A 24,325-nucleotide genomic window follows, 5' to 3' on the forward strand; every position below is an offset into this window, starting at 1 on the left:
TCCTTCCCTTGGTGAAATTACGAAATGGTATATAATGAACCTGTCAAATTTTGTACTTGAATAGCTTTTCAACTCAGGCCATCACCACTTAGTAACATTGATAATAACAATTAGCTTTTCTTTATTCAAACCCAATTCCTCTGTATATCAGGTCGATAAGGCAGGTGTAGCACCGACCCTTTAAAACTGGACTCTCAATCACCTCAACCAAATTAAAATTAATTTATAAAAGATCGTCTCCATAAATATTCAGGCACCATATTCTTCATTAAATCAGAGATATCTATGGTCGCTTAATAGTAGTTTAATTTGGCTCAACTAATAACATTCACATATGATACAGCTCCCTCGTTGATGCCAAACTCATTGCTTTGAACAGTGTAAAGAAAAACCTCAATTCCATACTAAGGCAAATATTAAGTTCATGCATTCCATTGCCGTTTTCGAGTCATTTTGATCAGCCACTCAATGTTAAACAATCAATTGTAATAATCCTGAATTGGCTTAGTGTGGGTTGGTTCAATAGTATATAAAGGGTACACAATCTCAATAATCTCAATAACTAACTAAAGATTATGGATAATAACTAACTAAAGATTATGGATTTCATCTACGATGACCATTTATCTAGTAATTAATTTTTTATGAATTTTCATGACATTCAAATGTTGTAGGATCAAGTGGGTTGTCTCAAAAGATTAATCGAGATGTGCATAAACGAGTTTGGACACTCGTGGATATATATAGAAAATAACTTGATTACATTATACGGAATGATGCTGGACGCAACGATCAAATAAGCCGCACATGTTCTGCCGTACAAAAATCCACAACTTGTCATTACATTAATGGAAAAAACTAAAAGAATGTATAAGCAGTACCAATCATTTTGATGATATGAAAATTACATTTTAAAATAAAATATTAAATTAATTTTGATTTTGAGTGATTAAATATGTATTTTGAATTGATTTTGAATATGACAAATGGTTTTAACTTCCAAACATGAAACAAACAGTGGAATGAGGTGAAGTACTATGAACGCGATGACAGAAAATTAAGACTATACGAAGTTCCAGCGAGTACCCACCTACCAGTCATGCAGGACCATCATCAAAAAGAGACTGATAGAATCTTTTCCTTTCCTCTGGCTCAAGCAAACCTCCTAGATTGTTTCCTTGACCATTAGAATCATCTGTTTCAAAATCTTTCCTCTTGTTTTTTTCTGATCTGCCCAAAAGCATTCCCTTCATTCTCTTCTTTTCTAAATTCATCAAATGATGTCTCTTGTTATATTCATGAAGTCCCTCCTGCATCAATTCTCCAAACTTCTCTTTAACAACCACTAATGGATCTTTCTCAACCAGTTCTGATCCATTATACCCTTCTCTAAGAACAACAGTGTAGATCTGATACTTGTTTGAGACATAGAATATGCCAGGGTGCTTAAGCAGTAATGCATTCAACTTCAATGGCAGACCAAATTCCTTGCTGAAATGTCCAAGCTTTATAATTGATGCTTTCTTCCATAATGTCAATGACAATATCTCATGAATCAACCCCACTGTCCTCTTTTCCATCTCTCTGGTACCTTGCACCAAGCCTGCAGGGTTTACATATGGTGAAACATATGGAGAGGCATTAAATTCATTAAACTTTTCCCATGAATTTACCCAAGTTGTTGGCAGTGAGCATGAGAAAGCTGGCTCAACCCCATGCTTGCAAGCTGAAGATTCTATGCTGGAAATTGCTAGTTCTGGTTTCCAAGATATGAGTTCTATTTCCATTGAGTTCTTTTTTCCAGTATAATTTACAATCCGAAAAATATCTGAATGTTTGGGAATGATTCTTATCAAGAAGTCGTCCGGGAGCCCAAAATTCCGCCTCAATTCGCTGAGTTTTAGGACATTTAGTCTCTGATTCGAAGCCATCATCAGCAATTTTGTCAAACGCTTGACAATAGCAGGCTCCTGCATATCTTTGACAACTTCTTCCTCTTCAACCAAAGCCATCATCCTCTTTGTCAGCCGGAAGTAGTGCTCGTCATTGTTGAGATAAACTTCAAAGCAGCAAGGGTATTTTTTCAGCCAGTTAAGGGCTTTTCCTTGAAGGTCGAGGGTTTTAAACTTCTTTTGGAGAAATTTTACAGGTGCTGCCTGATCGGGGCAGCGAAGGATGATATTCTTGATTTGGTTATTGGCAATCCATCGACGATTACGAGATAGAGCTGATTCAAGGTCAGGATCTTTCTTCATTGACCATAAAGAAAAGTTCCTAAGAACGTATTTGAGGGGGCAAGGAGAAGAGAGCCCAGGATCCCAATACCTGGACTTCTGCAGTACTTTATACAACATCTTTTCCTATGGTTAGAACACCATCATACGTCTCGATTCTGGTTGTAGGGACAAGCCTGCCTGGGGGAAGACGATTAAAATGAACAAAAACAAATGAAAAGAATTTAAATGAAAGAGGCAAAGAAGAAAGAAGAACCAATTCCACGAAAGCAATTAAAATTTAAAGGGATGACCGGAATCGGTCTTAGTCATCAAGAACTGAAAACATGAATTTTCCTTATCCCGTAGATCACATTAGCCATTAAAATGGCAAAGTTAAATGGTTTGGGATCAAGTCCACCATAAAATTCAATGACAGGTCGTGCCACCAAGGTGATCCTGGAAGCAAGCCATACAATGCCTAAGTTAAGTGAGAGTTTTTCCATCTTCTTTATCTACCCCTTCCTTTTCAAATTCTAAAACCAACTGTAACTAAGCTCCAGAATTATTTGGGTAAGATCGACCTAATTTAAAAAAAAAAAAAAAAAAGAAACTCCCACAAATTAAATTTGAAGATTTGACGATCCTAATCTAAGTATTTAACTCATTCGGTCCAGTTTCTCAAATTAAACACCAGGTAACAACTCTACTTAATCCAATTGAGTTCATTTGAATTAGAAAAGATAAAATCTTAAATATGCTCAAACAGTTAAAATAGCTTTATTTGAAAACACAAGAAGTTACACAAAGCATAAAAAACGGCAGAGATTTCAAACGGCGGACGGCGAACGGAAGCTTCAACGGAGGCCGACCGGTAACCGGACGGCAGGGGCAGACTGATAAGATACAGTGAGAGTGCCGTGCGTGAGATCTGAGGAGCAGAAGAGGGGAGGGGAGGCTATATCGTGGGTGGGAGACTGGAGTTGGGAGGGAGGGTTTGATAAAAAAACAAAAAATATATTTGGTTTCTTTTATTCATTGATAGGGTTCAGGAGTTTGGGCTTGGGAGATTGGGCCTATAATAACAACAAGGGGTTTTAACTAGGGGTGAAAAAAATCGAATTGAACTGATGACCCGAATCGAACCGATTTGGTTCGGTTTGGGTTGGATCGTTTAGTAACAACACTGTTACCTAACCGAACTGAACCAAATCGAACCGAACCGATTTGGTTCGAGTTGGATCGGGTCTAAAATTAACTGATTACATTAAAATTAACCACGTCTGCATTTCATTTTCATCTGCTTCATTTCTCCGTCTCTTCATTTCTTTGTCTGCTTCATTTTTTTGTCTGCATCATTGCATCATTTCTTCGTATGCATCATTTCCTCTTCACCTCTTCGTCTGCATCATCTCTTCGTCTTCATCACTTCGTCATTTCGTCGTCACTCGCTAGGTAAGTTTCAACTGAGTTTTTGGGAGGTGGGTGTGTTTACAAGTGTTGTTTTTGCCTTCCTTTCCGGTCTTTTCTATGTTTACCTAACCATGTCGGCCTTCGATTACAGCTTCCTCAAGCTTCTTCATAACCTTTAAGATCTTCAGATTCTCAGGTATTGTTGTTATGTTTAAGATCGTTTCATTTTTCTGTTTGTTTGTTGTTATTGGATTTTGATGATGGATATAGGAACTTGGATGTTGGGTTTTTTTTTATTGGCTATAATCGGTAAACTGTGTCATTTTCCTTGTGATTTGTGGAATTAGGTTTGGTTGTGTTCTTCTTCTTGGAGTAGGAATGGAATGAATTTGCACCCACATTGGCTTGGCGCCTATGATTTGTGAAGCTTTCATTGGCTTCTCAATTTGTCATCTGGGTTTGTGTTATTGTTGTAGCTCTTCAATGATTGAGAACTTATTGAATGAGTACTAAAAGTTTTTTTAGAGATGTCTTTCAAATCATTTTTATGGTTATTGAAACTGTGAGGGGAGGTTCTTTCAAATTCAAGTGTTTGTATCAGAACTCATAGTTATTGTTTATGAGAAATCATTTAGATCTGGCTTGTTCCTTGAATAAGCCAAAATTTCTTTTTGTGACTATGGCAGTATAGTTAAATGAATCAAATAAGATTGCAAAAACACAAAGGCATGCAGATTTGTGACTCATTTCTTTTTGTGTCATTTTGTTCAAAAAATCTTCTTGTTCAATGATTATTAGTTAAAATTTGAGTGTTTTTTCTGTATGTTTTGTTTGATAATAATTATGATGACTTCATTCTCGGTAGACGAGACTTCAAGCCAGAGTTGTTCTAGTCCAGTGCTAGGAAAAAGAAAACTGGTTAAACCACCATCATCAGTATGGGAACATTTTATAAAAGTAGAAGGATGTGATCCTAAATATCCTAGGGCTGCTTGTAAACATTGTGGGACTGCATATGCTTGTGATTCCAAAAGAAATGGTACCACTAATTTAAAAAGACATTTAGAGAAATATAAGATGTATGTAAATCCATTGGAAGATAATATTGAAGGAGAGAGAGATTTCGAAAGTAGTTTGATGGCTGCATCTTTCATTCAAGAAAATTGTTGAAAAATGCTTGCTAGAATGGTTATCTTGGATGAATTGCCATTTAAGTTCGTAGAAAGTGAAGGGTTTCACCAATTTTGTCGGGCATTAAATCCAAAGTTTGTGATTCCATCAAGAGTAACTGTTGCAAAAGATTGTTTTCAAATGTATATGAGGGAGAAGAAAAAAGTTAAAAAATGCATTAAATTGAAGTGGCCAATAGAGGTGTAAATGGGTTGGGTTGAGAGATATTCCCAACCCAACCCATATTTTTGGGTTGGGTGAGTTACCAACTCGAATAACTTGAATTAAGTATCCAACCCAGGGTTGGGTTGGGTTGGGTTGTCAGGTTGATTTTTTTTTTGTTAATGTCTAAATTGCAGAGTTTATAAAGTTCAAACTTGTTCTTTTAAAAAAAAAATTGAAAAAATTGTACATTCAAATTTCAAACATAGATAAATTCAAAGTGCATACGTACATAAATTCGAATTTTCAAGTGTTACAAACATAGATAAATTCAAAGTTCTTAAACATACATAAACCGAAAGTTTCAAGAGTTACAAACATAGATAAATTCAAAGTTCTTAAAGATACATAAATCCAAACAAATTACTCATAAAAGAACATCAAGTACAACTTTAATAATAAAGGAATAAAAAAGTTCTTAAACATAAGAGAAGCCAATTATAAATTTTTAAAATCCAATAAGCATTCTAAGCAATCAAATTTGTCTTGAAAATTAAAAAAAAATACCAAGTTAGTAGTTTAAATATATAAAATAAACGAAATGACGAAATACAAGTATTCAACTTACCATGAAAATTGTCAACTCATAACTCATGTTTAAATCATGTTTGTGATGTGATGGAGGACTTGATATTATCTAAAAACACAAAATAAAATTATAAAGTGTCATATAACTATATAAGAATACAATGTTCAATAAAAGTAAAAGTTGGAGAGTACAACACACTTACTGTTCTCAAATCTCCATTTCTTCAAGCTTTGGACAAAGATCCAATAATGTTGTTTTGCCACGAATCCAATTTTGTGTACAAATCAAAGCTTCCAATGTTTTAGGTGATAAAGAACTCCTAAAAGAATCCAAAATCCTTCCTCCAGTACTAAATGCAGATTCAGAAGCCACAGTAAACACCGAAATGCCAAAAATATCTTGAGAAATTTTTGATAAAATTTGGTATTTGACCGCATTTAATTTCCATTAAGTTAGAACATCAAACTGATCATTTAGCTCCTCACAAGGGTCAGATAAATACCGATCAACATCATTCCTCAATTCTAAAGTATTTTGTTCTTGTTTTCTTCTCTTGTAGCGTTATAATACTCTACAACTCATGTCAGTTTCCATTGTAGTTCCCAAACTCAATAGTTTTAAACTATAACTTGATTCAACTTGTTCACAAACAACATCTTGACCACTTAAATCATTACGAAAGGAAAAGCCATCAATTTGTGATTTGTAACAATTATACAAATGCATCAAATAAGCTTGAATCCCATCAACAAAAACTTTAACCGTAGCATCATCATGTATACTTTCAAAGCAAAAGCCAACATAGTCCAGTTTATATCGAGGGTCAAGCACCACAGCTAGAAATACAAGCTTGTTAATTTTCTCAATTGACCCCCAATACTTGTCATACTTTGACTTCATATTTATAGCCATATTATGAAAAATAGAGTTATGTTTGTTGCTCCAACCAATTAAAAGATCATTAATCCCCCACATCTCATGAAAGAAAGAATTGGCAATCACCTATAAGGAACCACTAATCTTATTAGTGACATTATAAAACACCTTAAAAAACATGACAAACACTTCAACATTTTTGCAATCAGAATTACATGGTGGCCCAATCTTCTTCTTCCCATATTCATCTTCTACAAAATAGTCTTGATAATCTAACTCTTCTTCCTCTAATATTTGAAAATCTTTTCAAATTTAAGTGCATGCTCAAGCATAAGATATCTAGAATTCCATCTTGTTAGAAGATTCAAACAAACAAGAGCTTTGCAATCAATTTTTTCTTGTTCCACACAAGTTTTAAACTTTATCAATCTTTTAGGGGATGATCTAACATACCGTACAACATTATGAACACAAGTAATCGAATCATGCATTTCTTTCAATCCCTTATTTACAATGAAGTTAATTACGTGAGCTTAACACCTCATGCATAATAGTTCTCCATTCAAAATTAGAGTTTTCCAACTTCTAAGTCTTTTCATAATATACGAAATTGCCCCATCGTTTGAACTTGCATTATCAACAGTTATAGAAAAGACTTTATCGATCCCCCATTCCAATAAACAACTCTCTATCAGCTTTCCAATAGTCTCATCCTTGTGATTAGCAACTTAACAAAGGTTTAAAATCTTTTTATGCAAAACCCAATCTGAATCAATGAAGTGTGCAGTGAGTACCATGTAGTAAACATTTTGCAAAGAAGTCCATGTGTCAGTTGTCAAACATACCCTTTGAGAATTGCAAACTAAGAATGATTTCAACTTCTTTTTTTCACCAAGGTACAATTGATATATATCTTTAGCAATTGTAACTCTTGAAGGAGGGTCAAACTTAGGACAAGCCACTTTGCAAAAATTTCTAAGTCCCTCGTTCTCGATAAACTTGAATGGCAACTCATCAACAATTATCATCTTAGCACATGCTTCCCTACATAGTTGTTGAATAAAAAGAGTAGTCACAAAGTTACTACCACTTTTTCCACTAGTGGAAGGTTGGAGAGTCAAAATAGTTTGTCCTACTTCTACTTCCTTATATGGGTACTTCTTACACTGATTTTTTAGGTGCCTCCATAATGTGCTAGTTCCACATGATGCAGTATCACCACAATACTCTTTATCACAATAATTGCATGTGCACCTAGAACTATTCTCTTCCAACTTTGTGAAGTGAGCCCATACCGTGGAAGTTGTTTTCTTAGTGGCTCTAGCTCTCTTCTTATCGGGTAGTGGTGGTTTACTTGAACTCACAATTCCCGTTGCATTATTAGTGGAAGGGGCAGGACTAGGACTAAGACTCGGGCTAGTTTCACTATGTTGTCCACTACTTGTCTCCATGGTCTAAAAGAATATAACAACTAAAGTCAGATAACCCATACAATCAACCAACAGTATAAACAGTCAAGGCAACCGCAACCGTAATTCATATAAATATGTAATTTCTAGCAAGCACTCCATGGCAACCAACAAGAATTTATATAAATATGTTTCAATGTACAACTAATAATTTATATGAAATGTAATTTAAATTTCAAGGTTCAAATAGACAAACCTGTTACAATGGCAGTCGAAATCGAAAATCGAAAGCCAAAATGAGAAGAGGAGATCGGAAGTCAAACTGATGACAAAGCCGACTTAACGACAAAGACAGGTGACGAAGGAGAAGATGAAGCGTGAGACATTGAGATGAAGGAGAAGATGAAGATTGAAGTGTGAGACGAAGAAAGATGGAGACTGAAGTTGGGGAGTCGGACTGAAGCATGAGACGAAGGAAGATGATTAGCAATTAGCGAACTGAAGCTGAACGCCGAACAAGGACTGAAGTTAGGGAGTTGGGGATTGAAGATGGGGATTAAAGCTAAACGGGAACAAAGGAGAAGATGGGGAGTCGACCGTCGGGGATTAAAGGTGAAGTTGAACGATGGGTTTGAACTTTGTTTGAAGAGTGAATGAAAAGAAAACCTAAAAATCCGTCTTTTATTAAAAAAATAATATATATATATTAATTCGGGTTGGGTTGGGTTGACCCGAATTTTTCAACCTCCAACCTGAGATCCAACCCAACCCAAAAATTTTAAAATTTTCAACCTAACCCAACCCACATTTTAAACTAACCCAACCCAACCATATAATATGGGTTGGGTAGTCTGGATTCTCAGGTTGATTGGGTTATTCTTACACCCTTAGTGGCCAAAGAGTTTGGTTAACAACGGATACATGGAACTCTGTGCAAAATATTAATTATATGGTTATAATGGCTCATTTCATTGATGATGATTGGAACTTGCTCAAAAGAGTTTTTAACTTTTGTCAAGTAGTTCATCCTGATACAATAGGTAAAGCCATTGAAAAGTGCTTAGAAGGTTGGGGTATTGATAGGCTCTTTATTGTAACAGTTGATAATGCGAGTTCAAATGATGTAGCAATTGTCTACTTGGTTAAAAAGTTTAAAGGCAGAAATGGGTTGGTGTTGGATGGTGAATTTATTCACATTAGATGTTGTGCCCATATTCTTAATTTAATTGTTAGTGATGCCTTAAAAGATTTTCATGTGTCTATCATTCGAATCAGAAATGTTGTGAAGTATGTTAGGCCATCTCCTGCTAGATTGCAAATATTTAAAGAATTTTGCTAAAGAAGATAAGATGTCAACCAAATATTGTCTTACGATGGATGTTCCATCCGTCCAAGCCGCGCCTTCATCCTTGAGCCGCTAAGTTTTTTAAGCCATCTATTTATTTTTGGCATTTTCCCCTAATTTTGGTAGGTATTTGATGGATTTTGGTTATTTTTCCACCAAGGACTAATTTGGACCTTAAATAACTTAATTCTGGATTACTCCTTCGTGAAGGCTCAACTAACTTTAATTGGAAGGAACTGAAAACCTTGTTTCCTCATCAGTTAGGGTTGAATTGGAATTCAACCTCAACCTCGGGTAAGTTGAAATTAATGGGATTTGTGATCCTTAAACCGCAGTTTATTTAGTTACTAAATTTAGTATTTCCCTTTACTTTTAGCACTTCATTATTCGAAAAAGCTCTACTACCGCTATCGAGATTAAACCTCCTTATTTAGGCTAATCTCCAGGTAAGAGATTCTACTACTAGACTCTTGAGTTTAATTTAAAGAGACCGCATGTATGAATGGTTATGTACTGATGATGGCTAGCTACAGAACTTGAGGTTACAGATAGAAACTGGTATTGTAAATGTGACTGCTGGATGACTTTGTGGTTAGAGCTGATAATGCATTGATGTTATCACTTACGTTTTAATGATACAGTATTGTGATTGGGGATGATATGATGTGATATGATAGGATATGTATGGTATGACAAGTTATGGCATGATATGTTATGATATGATTTGATGATGTGTTATGTACATGCTATGGATAGGGTGTATGTTAGCTTTACCTATTAGAGTCGTACCCATACAAGTGTCCTTTGGGATCACCACTCTTTTTTATGACTGTGTAGTCCAATGGGATCACCAGTCTAATATTGACATTGACATAGACATGATTTGAGAGATCCGACGGGATCGCTCACGCTTATGACTACGTAGTTCGACGGGACCACTAGTTTGACATTGACATTGACATATACATGATTTGAGTGATTCGACGGGATCACTCACAACCCGATCATCTTAGGTGTTCCTTTGGGTTCACTAAAGACCAGCTTGTTCCTATGGGATCACAAATTGCACGTGTACGGGAACATGCCAGTTCAGGGGTACCACTCTTCAGGACTCTAATAGGAAGTTAACAGGCACCTAGCGGGACTAGTAGTGGGTCTCTTACTGAGTATATTTTTATACTTACTCTTTCTAATTCTATTTTTCAAGTAGAGGTAGAGGTAAGAGCAAAGGCAAGCTGGCGAATGACCAGAAGTGACTGTGGCGAGTCATAGGGACATGTTCGCTTCCGCTTACGTCATGTGTCAGATTTCAGTGTCGGTACTCTTTTCATTTTATTTTATTCTATTTATTTCCTTGTTTTTCCCTTTAAAACTAGTAAGGCCCAAGATAGAAATTCTGTTTTAATTTATTTCCGTACATTCTATTTATAATTTTAACGACAATTTGCAATTTTGTTTTATTTTCTATTTAATTCAAATAAATTTTAATTCTTTTCTTTTAAAGTAAAGTCCACAACTTAGTATAAGAGGTTGGGTCTTTACAGTTGGTATCAAAGCCTATGTTTTAGGTTCTATAGACTGACTTACAATTTAAGTCTTTGTTCTGTTTTATTACCCCTATGGCTATACGGTCCTTCGTCACTCGCCAGGTATGTTTTAAGACATTGCTAATGTCACACCCCCTCCCGGACTACCTGCTACCTTAGACCAAAAGATGGCGTGAAGCCGACGAACAACGCTTTACTGTACCTGTATCTGTCGACTCTGCTTAAAACTTTCATGTGATGAACTTGCCAATCTAGTATATAAACTATTGTACATGCCACAAAACACAGCGGATCCTAGGCTAGTCAAACACAGCTAGTCAAACACATACATGAAGTGTACCTCAAAATTTACCGATTTCACGAGTAAACCTAAAGACACCTTAATCAAAATATAACCAACAAAATTTACACAACTACAGCTCCTAAAGCTTATACAAACTGTGGAGTATCTATAACATACAAGGGTGTATATACACCACAACACAACAGACTCTATGCCCAACTCAAAACACGTACTGGCAATCGATAATGAAGCTTCCGCAGACTAAGGCAGTCTATCAGGCACCGGGAAGTCGATCTCTACCTGGAAAATGGGTAAAACATTTTGGAAAGGGTGAGCTATGAAGCTCAATGAGTGACTCAGTTTAAAACTATGAATTTAAAGATAAGAGCACGTGAAAACTTTACACATATAAATCTGTTTATACAAGTCGCAAATGTAAATGTGTAGTAGTAAGAATAGCTTCCTTAAATACTCAGCATGTTCATCATTGAAATCTAGCAAGACATATCAAGTATATCGAAGCATTTTAACTAACATGACGAATCTACGTTGTGTAGGGTACACCTAGTACAACAACGTTTACAAGCACTACGATGTAGTGGGGCCCGCCTAGCACTCCCATCATCTTTGTCGTAGTGGGGCCCGCCCAGCACTCACGACAGCATCGTTGTTACGGAGTACACTCAACGTCAACAACGGAATCTAACCAGTGTGCACACGGTAATCTCTAGCCTCAGGCTCAAGATCTCAGTCATGTAGTTAATGAAAATTTCATAAATCATCTTTAAATATTAAAACATGCCTGCTTATAAATTTTACACAAAGCTCGAACTTTACTCAGCTCTTTCGTGGAAAATTGTAGTTCTTAAAACAAAACTTCATACTAATTCATGCTTTGCTTAAAATATTGTGGTTTAAATACTTTCCAAACATTTAATATCTACGTGCTAGCATAAATTTCTTTAAGAAATCTAGTCTCCAAATGTATACTTGAAAATAGTCATGAAATTCAAATACTTTTCATGGCTTCGTAAATAAACATTTATCGCATTCAATCATAATAACAATTATGGAAAATATTTCAAAGTTGGTTTTGTCACTCACAGTCTTGGGCTAGATCCTTGGTCTATAAGCTCGGTTTAATTCTTCTCGGCCTGCCAACAACCCAACCGAGTATTAAAACTCTAAACATTCTGGTTTCCTAAAGATATACATAACATGTCGCACCGAAGATGACGCTCACGAAAACAAAGCTTAAGAAATAAAATCCTATTTCAACAATTCTCTAAATTTTCCAGATTTCTAACATAAACTTCAAAGGACTATAACTTTCTCAATACTTAACCAAAATGAGTGTTCTTTATATCAAAATCTTCATTTTGAGATCCTCTAAAACTTACCTGAAGACATATAAATCTGATTCCCCGTGCATAAACACATATAACCCTCAAAACAGAACCACTTCCAGAATCGCGCGCACACGACCTCTTTAACTTGTCCCTACAATTTAACTGATATTTAGTTGTTTTTGGTTTACAATTTCTTCATGAAAGTTGTAGTAAATGGAATAAGCTTTCCAACAATACCAAACAGAGATTCTAACTCCACCGATACACTCTGAAATACAAGAAAAACCATAGACCTCCTGATTTCGAGTGAAAACCAACTGCCCTGTTTTCTTCATCAAAAAGCACCAAATGAATATCCAAATTTGCTCCAACGTTCTTCATAAAGTTTGTTTAAAAATGAGTTAACTTTCAGTAAATATAAATCTCACCTCTTAATTCCTTTTGAAGAGTTCAAACCGAATTAAAAACCAGTGATGTGCAGAATGAACTAAAATTCAGCCATTGATACACTTTGCTTGAGTTCTCCTCCTCTTCTTCAACCTAAAAATTCTAGTAAAATTTCTCTTCTTCTTCCAAACTCTCTCTTAGAAGTTCTCTGCAAATTGAAGAAGGAAAAAGAAAAAAAAATGGAACTTGGATGTCTTCAAAATGTTGGCGGTGAAGGGAAGAGAAGAAGAAGAAGAAAAGAAAAAATGAAATTTTCTTCTCCTTTTCTTCTTTTTATCCTTTCTTTTCTTTCTTTTCTTTACTTTATTTAATAAAACTATTTAATATATATATATATATATATATATATATTTACACTTAATTTCCATTTTTTTTCTTTTTTTTTCCACATTTAAAGAAATTAAACCAAGAAAATATCGGGTTTACAGCTAATGTTACGGTTAATAAATTTGCCTGAATGAAATAATATAGATAGTATAAGTGTCATGACTGTTTTGTGGAAAGTTTCTACTGGTGAAACTTTAGGAAAGATGTCGCCACATAGAGGTGCACATCGAGGGGGTGGTAGGGGAGGTAGAGAAGCTGGACGTATCCAGCCTGAGGAGCAACCTATTGTGCAGGCAGCCAACCCTACCTTACCTGTTACTCAGGCGGATCTCGCTGTGATGGAGCAGCGACACCAGGACATGCTACGTGCTGCTTTGGCACATTTTCATGCTGCCTAGTGTCACAATCGTAACTTTCAAACACGATTGTGGGGTACTTGTTCTGCTCAATCAATAAGTCAGTCGTTCAATATTCGAAACCCGCGGACAAACTCGCAGTATGATGTAGCCTCCCTCCACGTTCTCGGGAAAATATTTTATAAAACGGGAGAGAGAAAGTAAATAGTTGAAAACATCATAAAGAAAGCATTGAAGACTATCAATTGCAAAGAAAATAGCTTAGCTTGTAAAGAGTGCAACAAGGCTTGGGCGAGGGTCGGACTACTCATGTACCCCCTATAGTACATATTGAGATTTTTGGCCTTGGCAGGCTTGCATATGAAAAAGCCAAAATGTCACACTGTGACTCGGCGACCCCAAAACGAAAGAATTAACCTAGACTACTTTCAAGACATAAAGATAAAGCGATTTAGGGGTATTGGGGCATACGACCATGGGTAAATAATACATTGGACAAGTATGCCCTTGACATTCTCCTCCACTTAAACGGTTGACGTCCTCGTCAACTGGCGAAGCTGGAGCTCTTCGGTCTTCTGCATCCATGCTTCAAGGTCTTCGACATGTCCTCGACTTGTTACCTCCACTAGGGGCTTCTTCTGCTTCACCAGGAATTTATGTATCTCCGTCGTGGGCTTTCTACCAGTCCTTACTCTGTCAGCAAGGACTTCCTCGACTTCTCTGTCTTCCTCCAGGTCCAGGTTGACAGATAAGCGTACGCCATTGTTGCACCGTTAATTGAAAGCTTGGTCATCCACTCGAACTCAAGAGGGCATCGCTTTTGATCTACCCTCTCCTCCATCGACCTTGATTCTTCTTCTAGGCACACTCGAGCGATGTCGGCCATCTGTTCCCATTCCTCTCCAACTCTGTGGACTTGAGGGCGGTCCCCTACATAAGGGCCATCAGCGAGCGACGGCAATACAAAATGCCTCTTACCTTTTATCTTAAATGGACTTCTCTTGATGTGGAAATCTGTTTGAGCATTATGACCGAATTGGGCTACCTTCAGCAGCTGAACTCAATTCTTTTGTCTGCCATCAACATAATGATGCAAATATTCTTCGAGCACACAGCTGAATTGCTCGGCTTCAACTTTAGGAGTCTTGGCCGCATCGACGACCCCAAGACTTGGCTCCTCGATCATGGCTTGCTTCGAACCATTGAAGGCGGCCTGACACTCGCGGTTCTCACTCCACTGAGTGTCTTCTTCTCTCAACAACCCACTTTGGTGGCACTCCCCCACATGATCCAGCACGTTTATCTGGCTCTACACAGAACAACACTTTCCTCCCTTGGCATCGGTAAGACTCAGTGGCACCACGGGAAACTCGTATGCTTCATGCCCAGTGACACAAGTTGTCTTGAGTCCCCTTGCCTTCGTTGTTCTTACTCGACAGTACCTCGGTCGGATGTCCGACTTCGGGAGATACTTCACCCCACGTAGGCGGTCCACCCGCCTCGTGAGCATGGGGAATGGATATTTATGCCGAACTGTGAACTTACTCTGGATACGGCGGTCAATATGCTGTTGTGGGCTTCTGTCCTTCTTCTTCAGGGAAAGGACATGGACTCTATACGAAGCTTGTATAGGTCTACTAAATCCTGTATTCAACAACATCCTCGATGGTTTCCGAAGTTTGGCTAAATCTGGCGACACTATGCGATAAGCGTTCTTCGCAGATGCTTTTGCCTTTGGCAACAATTCTATTCCATGGTCGATCGTCCTTTGCATCGACACAGATTTGGGCCAACTATTTGGCAGCACATCATGGCACTTCTCTGGGACACACAGAGTGTCTTTGGGGACTGTCTCCCCTGGAGTTTCCAATGCCCCAAGCAGGATTGCTGCGATGACGGTTCCTCTTGGGTGGGACTCTAGTCTATTTGCATGGCCGATATCATTTTAAACTCATTAGGCTGACGAATATTTGCTTGTACTACCATGGGGAAAGATCCGATAATTGTTAGACATTTGGTTGAGGGCATTAGAATGACTTGATGTTCAAGGAGGAACTCCATTCCCAGTACTACATCAAAGTCGTCCATCTTTACAACCACAAAGTCTACGGGGCCTTTCCATCCTCCAAACTTTATCGTCGTTCGCTTCACTAGTCCGACGATAGGTAGGGCAACGGAATTCACGACCTTCATCCTTCTTGAATCCTTCTCCCAACGGAGTCTTAGACGTCTAGCTTCCGCCTCAGTTATGAAGTTGTAGGTTGCACCAGAATCAACCATAGTGCTCTTAGTCTGCTTTTGGTTGATCCAGGTGTCAACATACAGTAAGCCCCCTTTTGTTGGTACGTGTCTCTCCCCTAACTTTTTCTGGAGAGATGATATGTATTTTATGGCCCTTATTTGAGTCTTTTCACCTCAATCTATCAGGCCCGCTTCATCCTCAACTTGATTTCACTTATTATCTGAATCCGCGATTAATGAGGCCTGAAACGCATGGAAGTCGACTTTATCCGGGCCTTCTCTTGCCAGATGTGGCCCCTGACATATGAAACAACTGAGGGGACGCTTGGTTGGGCTTCGATCATTCGGCCTTCGCCATGTATTTTCGGTGGTTGACTGGTAAGGTCTGCGGTCTTTACTAGAACGTTTGTCTCCCCCGATAGCTTTGGAAGAACTCGGGCGACTATTTCTCTTCCTTCCAGGTAAGGAACTTTGGTGACGTTTCACATCTTAAGAGTCACCGATCAAATCAAACAACGTTCGGCTGCTGCATACGCTGACGTGAGGTCTTGGACCCTTTGTTCATATAACTTGGTGTTGGCCTACGGTTTCAGCCCTTCGACAAAACAGAAAACTTTGTCTTTCTCTGACATATCGCAAATGTCTAACATCAGGCCGGCAAACTGTTTCACGTACTCTTGAATGTTGCCAGTGTGTTTCAAATCACGCAATTTCGCCGAGCCAGGATTTCCACATTCTCGGGGAAGAATTGCGAGCGAAGTTCTTTCTTCAGGACGTCCCAAGTATCTATTGTGTAATGCCATTCCTGTATGTCCATATATTGGGACCTCCACCACAACTTGGAATCCTCACACAGATACATCGTTGCCAATGTCACTTTGGCTTCTTCAGTGACTGTGTTTGTGGCCTTGATGTAAACCCGATATTTTCTTGGTTTAATTTCTTTAAATGTGGAAAGAAAAAAGAAAAAGAAAATGGAAATTAAGTGTAAATATATATATATATATATATATATTAAATAGTTTTATTAAATAAAGTAAAGAAAAGAAAGAAAAGAAACGATAAAAAGAAGAAAAGGAGAAGAAAATTTCATTTTTTTCTTTTCTTCTTCTTCTTCTCTTCCCTTCACCGCCAAGATTTTGAAGACATCCAAGTTCCATTTTTTTTTTCTTTTTCCTTCTTCAATTTGCAGAGAACATCTAAGAGAGAGTTTGGAAGAAGAAGAGAAATTTTACTAGAATTTTTTTAGGTTGAAGAAGAGGAGGAGAACTCAAGCAAAGTGTATCAATGGCTGAATTTTAGTTCATTCTGCACATCACTAGTTTTTAATTCGGTTTGAAATCTTCAAAAGGAATTAAGAGGTGAGATTTACATTCACTGAAAGTTAACTCATTTTTAAACAAACTTTATGAAGAACGTTGGAGCAAATTCGGATATTCATTTGGTGCTTTTGATGAAGAAAACAGAGCAGTTGGTTTTCACTCGAAATCAGAAGGTCTCTGGTTTTTCTTATATTTCAGAGTGTATCGGTGGAGTTAGAATCTCTATTTGGTATGGTTGGAAAGCTTATTCAATTTACTACAACTTGCATGAAGATATTGTAAACCAAAAACGACTAAAAATCAGTTAAATTGTAGGGACAAGTTAAAGAGGTCGTGTGCGCGCGATTCTGGAAGTGGTTCTGTTTTGAGGGTTATATGTGTTTATGCACGGGGAATCAGATTTATATGTCTTCACGTAAGTTTTAGAGGATCTCAAAATGAAGATTTTGATATAAAGAACACTCATTTTGGTTAAGTATTGAGAAAGTTATAGTCCTTTGAAGTTTATGTTAGAAATCTGGAAAATTTAGAGAATTGTTGAAATAGGATTTTATTTCTTAAGCTTTGTTTTCGTGAGCGTCATCTTTGGTGCGACATGTTATGTATATCTTTAGGAAACCATAATGCTTAGAGTTTTAATACTCGGTTGGGTTGTTGGCAGGCCGAGAAGAATTAAACCGAGCTTATAGACCAAGGATCTAGCCCAAGACTGTGAGTGACAAAACCAACTTTGAAATATTTTCCATAATTGTTATTATGATTGAATGCGATAAATGTTTATTTACGAAGCCATGAAAAGTATTTGAATTTCATGACTATTTTCAAGTATACATTTGGAGACTAGATTTCTTAAAGAAATTTATGCTAGCACGTAGATATTAAATGTTTGGAAAGTATTTAAACCACAATATTTTAAGCAAAACATGAATTAGTATGAAGTTTTGTTTTAAGAACTACAATTTTCCACGAAAGAGCTGAGTAAAGTTCGAGCTTTGTGTAAAATTTATAAGCAGGCATGTTTTAATATTTTAAGATGATTTATGAAATTTTCATTAACTACATGACTGAGATCTTGAGCTTGAGGCTAGAGATTACCATGTGCACACTGGTTAGATTCCGTTGTTGACGTTGAGTGCACTCCGTAACAACGATGCTGTCGTGAGTGCTGGGCGTGCCCCACTACGACAAAGATGATGGGAGTGCTGGGCGGGCCCCACTACATCGTAGTGCTTGTAAACGTTGTTGTACTAAGTGTATCCTACACAACGTAGATTCGTCATGTTAGTTAAAATGCTTCGATATACTTGATATGCCTTGCTAGATTTCAATGATGAACATGCTGAGTATTTAAGGAAGCTATTCTTACTACTACACATTTACATTTGCGACTTGTATAAACAGATTTATATGTTATAGATACTCCACAGTTTGTATAAGCTTTAGGAGCTGTAGTTGTGTAAATTTTGTTGGTTATAGTTTTAAACTGAGTCACTCATTGAGCTTCATAGCTCACCCTTTCCAAAATGTTTTACCCATTTTCCAGGTAGAGATCGACTTCCCGGTGCCTGATAGACTGCCTTAGTCTGTGGAAGCTTCATTATCGATTGCCAGTACGTGTTTTGAGTTGGGCATAGAGTCTGTTGTGTTGTGGTGTATATACACCCTTGTATGTTATAGATACTCCACAGTTTGTATAAGCTTTAGGAGCTGTAGTTGTGTAAATTTTGTTGGTTATATTTTGATTAAGGTGTCTTTAGGTTTACTCGTGAAATCGGTAAATTTTGAGGTACACTTCATGTATGTGTTTGACTAGCTGTGTTTGACTAGCCTAGGATCCGCTGTGTTTTGTGGCATGTACAATAGTTTATATACTAGATTGGCAAGTTCATCACATGAAAGTTTTAAGCAGAGTCGACAGATACAGGTACAGAAAAGCGTTGTTCGTCGGCTTCACGCCATCTTTCGGTCTAAGGTAGCAGGTAGTCCGGGAGGGGGTGTAACACTTGAAGTACTGTTCGAGATCAAATGTGAAGTTCTCTAAGGCCTTTGCATCCCTCACCCCATAGAAGAGTTTGGGTTCCGGAACCTTCACCTTAGTAACGAGAACTGCTCCTCCAACCAGAACTTGGTTTGCCATTTGCTCGCATTGTGAGACTCAGTCTTGTGTTCACATCTGCGATTTCATTCCTAACGACATCGAGGGTAGCTCGAAAATCCTCTGACATGCCGTTTATCATCTATAAGAGTGTCTTTTGAGAACTATTTAGCTCGTTAACACGTTCTTCCATGTGGGCGACAAAGCCCGACGAACTATCCCCATATTCATAGTTAACAGTTCTTCCAGCATTTGCTTCTAGAGTGTCGACTCTTGCCAACAACTCTTGGATCAGCAATCCTTCGACACGGCCAGCTACCGCATCGATTATATCAGTTTTCTTGAAAATTTCGTCGAGACGAGACTCCAAGTAGCGGATGGAGTCGGGGACTTTGACTAGGTAGAGCATCTGCTCTTCTTGCTCTACTAGTCGATCTTTCTGGGCTTTGCCCGATGGATTCGCAGACGACATGTTTCGGTCTTATCGTCAATTAGCCGATTTGGCTCTGATACCACTTGTCACAATCGTAACTTTCAAACACGATTGTGCGGCACTTGTTCTGCTCAGTCAACAAGTCAGCCGTTCAATATTCGAAACTCGCGGACAAACTCGCGGTATGATGTAGCCTCCCTCCACATTCTCGGGAAAATGTTTTTATAAAATGGGAGAGAGAAAGTAAATAGTTGAAAACATCATAAAGAAAGCATTGAAAAGACTGTCAATTGCAAAGAAAATAGCTTAGCTTGCAAAGAGTGCAAGGCTTGGGCGGGGGTCGAACTACTCATGTACCCCCTATAGTACATATTGAGATTTTTGGCCTTGGCAGACATGCATATGAAAGAGCCGAAATGTCACACTATGACTCGGCAACCCAAAAACGAAAGAATTAACCTAGACTACTTTCAAGACATAAAGATAAAGCGATTTAGGGGTATTCGGGCATACGGCCATGGGTAAATAATACCTTGGACAAGTATGCCCTTGAAACCTAGCAGACCCAGGCCGCCCCTGCTCAGACCCAGGCTGCCCCTGCCCAGGCCCAGTGGTACCTCAGATCGTGTCAGACCAGCTGTCAACCGAGGCTAAACACTTGAGGGACTTTAGAAAGTATAATCCTAAAACTTTTGACGAGTCCATGGACAACCCCACCAAGGCTCTGATGTGGTTGACCTCTATAGAGAAAATCTTCAGGTACATGAAATGCCCCAAATGACCAGAAGGTTCGGTGCGCAGTTTTCTTCTTGAAAGATAAAGGTACCGACTTGTGGGAGACTGCTGAGAGGATACTGGGTGGCGACGTCAGGAAGATAACCTGGGAGCAGTTCAAGGAGAGCGTCTATGCTAAGTTCTTCTCCGCCAACATGAAGTACGCTAAGCACCAAGAGTTCCTGAACCTGGAGCAAGGCGACATGACCGTGGAGCAGTATGACGCTGAGTTCGATATGCTATCCCGTTTTGCCCCTGATGTAGTGAAGGATGAGGAGGCCAAGACTGAGAAGTTCATTAGAGGTCTTAGACTAGACCACTAGGGTATCATTCGAGCTTTCAGGCCAACCACTTATGCTGATGCACTACGCCTAGCACTGGACTTAAGTCTGCATGAGAGCGCTAATCCGTCCAAGGCTACAGGCAGAGGGTCAACTGTCGATCAGAAGAGGAAGGTTGAGCCACAGATTGCCTGAGCACCGTAGTAGAACCTGAGGTCGGGAGGTGTCTTCTAGCGGCAACGTCAGGAGCTGGCGCAGCAGGAAGAACTTTGAGAGAGCTACCTGCTTGTCATAGGTGTGGGAGAGTTCATGGAGGTCACTGCTTGGTTGGGAGCGGGGTTTGCTTCAGGTGCAAGCAACCAGGGCATACTGTTGACGTTTTTCCTTAGAAACTCATTGAGACTACCCCGCACTAGCCTCCCGCTTCCCAGCAGGGAAGAGTTTTTGCCACTACTCGTCAGGAGGCCAAGCGAGCTGGTACTGTGGTGACAGGTACACTCCCAATCTTGAGGCATTATGCACTTGTATTGTTTGACTCCGGGTCATCCCATTCTTTTATATCCTCAAATTTTATTTGGCAAATGGGTTTAGAAATTGAACCGCTAGGCAGTATACTATTAGATAAAGGCATGTCAAGTAGAGGTAGCAAACCATGTGTTGGATGTGACTTTGCTAGTGTTGGACATGCGGGATTTTGATGTAATTTTAGGCATGGATTGGTTGTTAACCCACATTCAGTGGCTAGCTTTAAGTTTAAGGGGGCAGGGACTATAGTCCTATCTAAAGTCATTTCAGCTTTGAGAGCCTGTAAGCTACTAAACCAGGGTACTTGGAGTATCTTGGCCAGCGTAGTAGACACTAGAGAGTCAAAAGTTTCCTTGTCATTTGAGCCGGTGGTGAGAGAATACCCCGATGTTTTCCCTGATGAGCTTCTAGGACTTCCACCTCCCAGGGAGATAGATTTCGCCATCAAGTTAGAGCCAGACGCTGTTCCTATATAGAGAGCCCCTTACAGAATGGCTCCAACTAAGCTAAAGGAGCTGAAGGTACAGTTGTAGGAGTTGCTGGACAAGGGCTTTATTCGACCCAGTGTGTCATCTTGGGGAGCACCAGTACTGTTTGTGAAGAAGAAAGATGGGTCGATGCGCTTTTGCATTGACTACAGAGAGCTGAACAAGGTGACAGTCAAGAACCGCTATCCCTTGCCCAAGATTGATGATTTGTTCGATCAGTTGCAAGGAGCCACCGTCTTCTCGAAGATTAATTTGCGTTCAGGCTACTACTAGCTGAGGATCAGAGGTAGTGATATTCCTAAGACTGCGTTCCGTTTCAGATACGGGCATTACGAGTTCATTGTGATATCCTTTAGTTTGACTAATGCTCATGCCGTATTCATGGACTTGATGAACAGGGTGTTTAAGGATTTCTTAGACACGTTTGTTATAGTTTTTATTGACGATATCTTGTTTACTCCAAGACAGAGGTAGAGCATGAGGAATATTTGCATCAAGTTTTGGGGACTCTTCGAGCTAATAAGCTGTATGTCAAGTTTTTCAAGTGTTAGTTTTGGCTGAAGAAGGTATCCTTTCTTGGACATGTGGTGTCCAGTGATGGAGTTTCTGTAGACCCAACAATGATTGAAGCTATTACTAGTTGGCCTCGACCCTCTACTGTCAGCAAGGTTCATAGTTTTCTGGGTCTAACAGGTTATTACAGGAGGTTCGTGGAAGGCTTCTCTAGTGTAGCTAGTCCCTTGACTCAGTTGACCAGGAAGGGACTCCATTTGTTTGAAGGCCAACTTGTGAGATTAGTTTCTAGGAGCTTAAGCAGAAGCTTGTGTCTGCACCAGTCCTTACAATACCAGATGGATCTGGGATCTTTGTAATCTACAGTGATGCCTCCAAGAAAGGACTGGGTTGCGTGTTGATGCAGTAGGGAAAGGTAGTTGCTTATGCCTCTCGTCAATTGAAGAGTCACGAGCAAAACTACCCTACTCACGACTTAGAGTTGGCAGCAGTAGTTTTTACAATAAAGATATGGAGACACTACTTGTATGGTGAGAAGATACAGATTTTTACTGACTATAAGAGCTTGAAGTACTTCTTCACCCAAAAGGAGTTGAACATGAGATAGAGGAGATGGCTTGAGTTAGTGAAGGATTATGACTGTGAAATCCTGTATCACCCAGGTAAGGCGAATGTGGTAGCTGATGCGCTTAGTAGGAAGGTGTCGCATTCAGCAGCACTTATTACTGGACAAGCTCCTTTACTTAGAGATTTTGAGAGAGCTAAGATTGCAGTTTCTATGGGAGAGGTTACCTCACAGCTAGCTTAGTTGTCTGTATGGCCGACCTTGAGGCAGAGGATTATTGTTGCTCAGCTAAATGATCCTTATTTGGTCGAGAAGCATCGATTGGTAGAGGTAGGGCAAGGTGAGGATTTCTCCATATCCTCTGATGATGGACTTACGTTTGATAAGCGTTTGTGCATGCCAAAAAACAGTGCAGTCAAGACAGTGCTTTTGTCTGAGGCTCATAGTTCTCCATTTACCATGCACCCTGGAAGTATGAAGATGTACCAAGACTTGAGGCGTGTTTATTGGTGGAGAAACATGAAAAGAAAAGTGGTAGACTTCGTCAGTAGATGTTTGGTGTGCCAGCAGGTGAAGGCACCTAGACAGAAGCCAGTAGGGTTGTTGCAACCCTTGAGTGTGCCAGGATCAAAACGGGAGAGCGTGTCGATGGGCTTTATGACAGGACTACCAAGAACTTTAAAGGGTTATACAGTGATCTGGGTTGTTGTCGATAGGCTCACAAAGTCAACCCATTTCATTCTAGGGAAGTCCACTTACACTGCTAGTAAGTGGGGACAGTTATATATGACCGAGATAGTGAGACTGCATGGAGTGCCTGTGTCTATCATTTCTGACAGAGATGCTCGTTTCACATCGAAGTTCTGGAAAAGACTTCAACTTGCATTGGGCACAAGGTTAGATTTAAGTACATCCTTTCATCCTCAAACTGATGGTCAAACAGAGAGGTTGAACCAGATTTTGGAAGACATGTTGCGAGCTTGTGTGCTAGAGTTTTCAGGAAGTTGGGACTCCCATTTACATTTGATAAAGTTCATCTATAATAACAGCTATCAGGCCACCATTGGTATGGCACCGTTTGAAGCTTTGTATGGTAGGTGTTGTAGATCTCCTGTTTGTTGGGGAGAGATCGGTGAGCAGAGGCTGTTAGGCCTTGAGCTAGTGCAGACCACCAATGCAGCCATACAGAAGATTAGAGCACGCATACTGACAACACAGAGCAAACAGAAGAGTTATGTCGATGTACGACGTAAGGATATCAAGTTTGATGTGGGAGAGATGGTATTTTTGAAGGTAGCACCTATGAAGGGTGTTTTGAGGTTCGAGAAGAAGGGGAAGCTAAGTCCACATTTTGTAGGGTCGTTTGAGATACTTGAGAGGATTGACCCTGTAGCTTATCGTTTGGCGTTGCCCCCATCGTTTTCTGCAGTTCATGACGCGTTTCATATCTTTATGCTGAGGAAGTATGTAGCAGATCCGGCGCATATAGTTGACTTCGAACCATTGCAAATTGATGAGAACTTGAGTTACGAGGAGCAGCCTGTTGAGATTTTGGCAAGGGAGGTCAAGATGCTCCGTAATTGAGGAATTGCACTGGTCAAA

At 39.1% G+C, this 24,325-nt stretch overlaps 2 protein-coding genes and 2 long non-coding RNA genes across 13 annotated transcripts; 2 read left to right on the forward strand and 2 right to left on the reverse strand.

Annotated features, from left to right (window-relative positions):
* Positions 1 to 710: 710 nt before the first annotated feature.
* On the reverse strand, positions 711 to 3,220 carry LOC103485622 (protein WHAT'S THIS FACTOR 1 homolog, chloroplastic). 5 transcript variants are annotated; one of them, XM_051081907.1, is made up of 3 exons: positions 3,018 to 3,220; positions 1,091 to 2,410; positions 711 to 812 (listed from the first exon to the last, which is right to left on the reverse strand). In XM_051081907.1, the coding sequence occupies exon 2, from the start codon at positions 2,352 to 2,354 to the stop codon at positions 1,098 to 1,100; it is 1,257 nt and encodes a 418-aa protein (XP_050937864.1). In that variant the 5' UTR covers positions 2,355 to 2,410; positions 3,018 to 3,220; the 3' UTR covers positions 711 to 812; positions 1,091 to 1,097. The 5 variants fall into 5 exon arrangements, with proteins under 5 accessions (XP_050937864.1, XP_050937863.1, XP_050937862.1 ...); XM_051081906.1 differs by having other exon boundaries at positions 1,095 to 2,414; XM_051081905.1 differs by having other exon boundaries at positions 1,091 to 2,414.
* A 7,742-nt stretch (positions 3,221 to 10,962) lies between these two features.
* On the reverse strand, positions 10,963 to 13,028 carry LOC127148383 (uncharacterized). 4 transcript variants are annotated; one of them, XR_007819343.1, is made up of 5 exons: positions 12,785 to 13,028; positions 12,594 to 12,678; positions 12,408 to 12,507; positions 12,112 to 12,161; positions 10,963 to 11,307 (listed from the first exon to the last, which is right to left on the reverse strand). It is a non-coding gene; the product is annotated as an uncharacterized LOC127148383 (long non-coding RNA). The 4 variants fall into 4 exon arrangements; XR_007819344.1 differs by having other exon boundaries at positions 12,408 to 12,518; XR_007819342.1 differs by having other exon boundaries at positions 12,408 to 12,678.
* Positions 13,029 to 17,194: 4,166 nt separating this feature from the next.
* On the forward strand, positions 17,195 to 18,937 carry LOC127148384 (uncharacterized). 3 transcript variants are annotated; one of them, XR_007819347.1, is made up of 4 exons: positions 17,195 to 17,278; positions 17,354 to 17,464; positions 17,711 to 17,760; positions 18,593 to 18,937. It is a non-coding gene; the product is annotated as an uncharacterized LOC127148384 (long non-coding RNA). The 3 variants fall into 3 exon arrangements; XR_007819346.1 differs by having other exon boundaries at positions 17,223 to 17,278; positions 17,365 to 17,464; XR_007819345.1 differs by lacking the exon at positions 17,195 to 17,278 and having other exon boundaries at positions 17,307 to 17,464.
* Positions 18,938 to 20,506: 1,569 nt separating this feature from the next.
* On the forward strand, positions 20,507 to 24,307 carry LOC127148602 (uncharacterized). Its single transcript, XM_051082694.1, has 8 exons — positions 20,507 to 20,654; positions 21,371 to 21,605; positions 21,966 to 22,020; positions 22,110 to 22,171; positions 22,241 to 22,433; positions 22,994 to 23,502; positions 23,773 to 24,032; positions 24,153 to 24,307. The coding sequence occupies exons 1-8, from the start codon at positions 20,507 to 20,509 to the stop codon at positions 24,305 to 24,307; spliced, it is 1,617 nt and encodes a 538-aa protein (XP_050938651.1).
* The last annotated feature ends 18 nt before the right edge of the window (positions 24,308 to 24,325 follow it).

Source organism: Cucumis melo, chromosome 3 (assembly GCF_025177605.1).
Source record: "Cucumis melo cultivar AY chromosome 3, USDA_Cmelo_AY_1.0, whole genome shotgun sequence".
Classification (NCBI taxonomy): Eukaryota; Viridiplantae; Streptophyta; class Magnoliopsida; order Cucurbitales; family Cucurbitaceae; genus Cucumis; species Cucumis melo.

Coding starts and splice junctions, on each gene's coding strand:
- LOC103485622 (XM_051081907.1), bottom strand. CDS start 2,354: ATGTTGTATAAAGTACTGCAGAAGTCCAGGTATTGGGATCCTGGGCTC.
- LOC127148602 (XM_051082694.1), top strand. CDS start 20,507: ATGAAGTACGCTAAGCACCAAGAGTTCCTGAACCTGGAGCAAGGCGAC. Junction 22,434..22,993: donor ATTTGTTTGAAGGCCAACTT/GTGAGATTAGTT, acceptor ACCTTGAGGCAG/AGGATTATTGTTGCTCAGCT. Junction 23,503..23,772: donor ACTGCTAGTAAGTGGGGACA/GTTATATATGAC, acceptor CTATAATAACAG/CTATCAGGCCACCATTGGTA.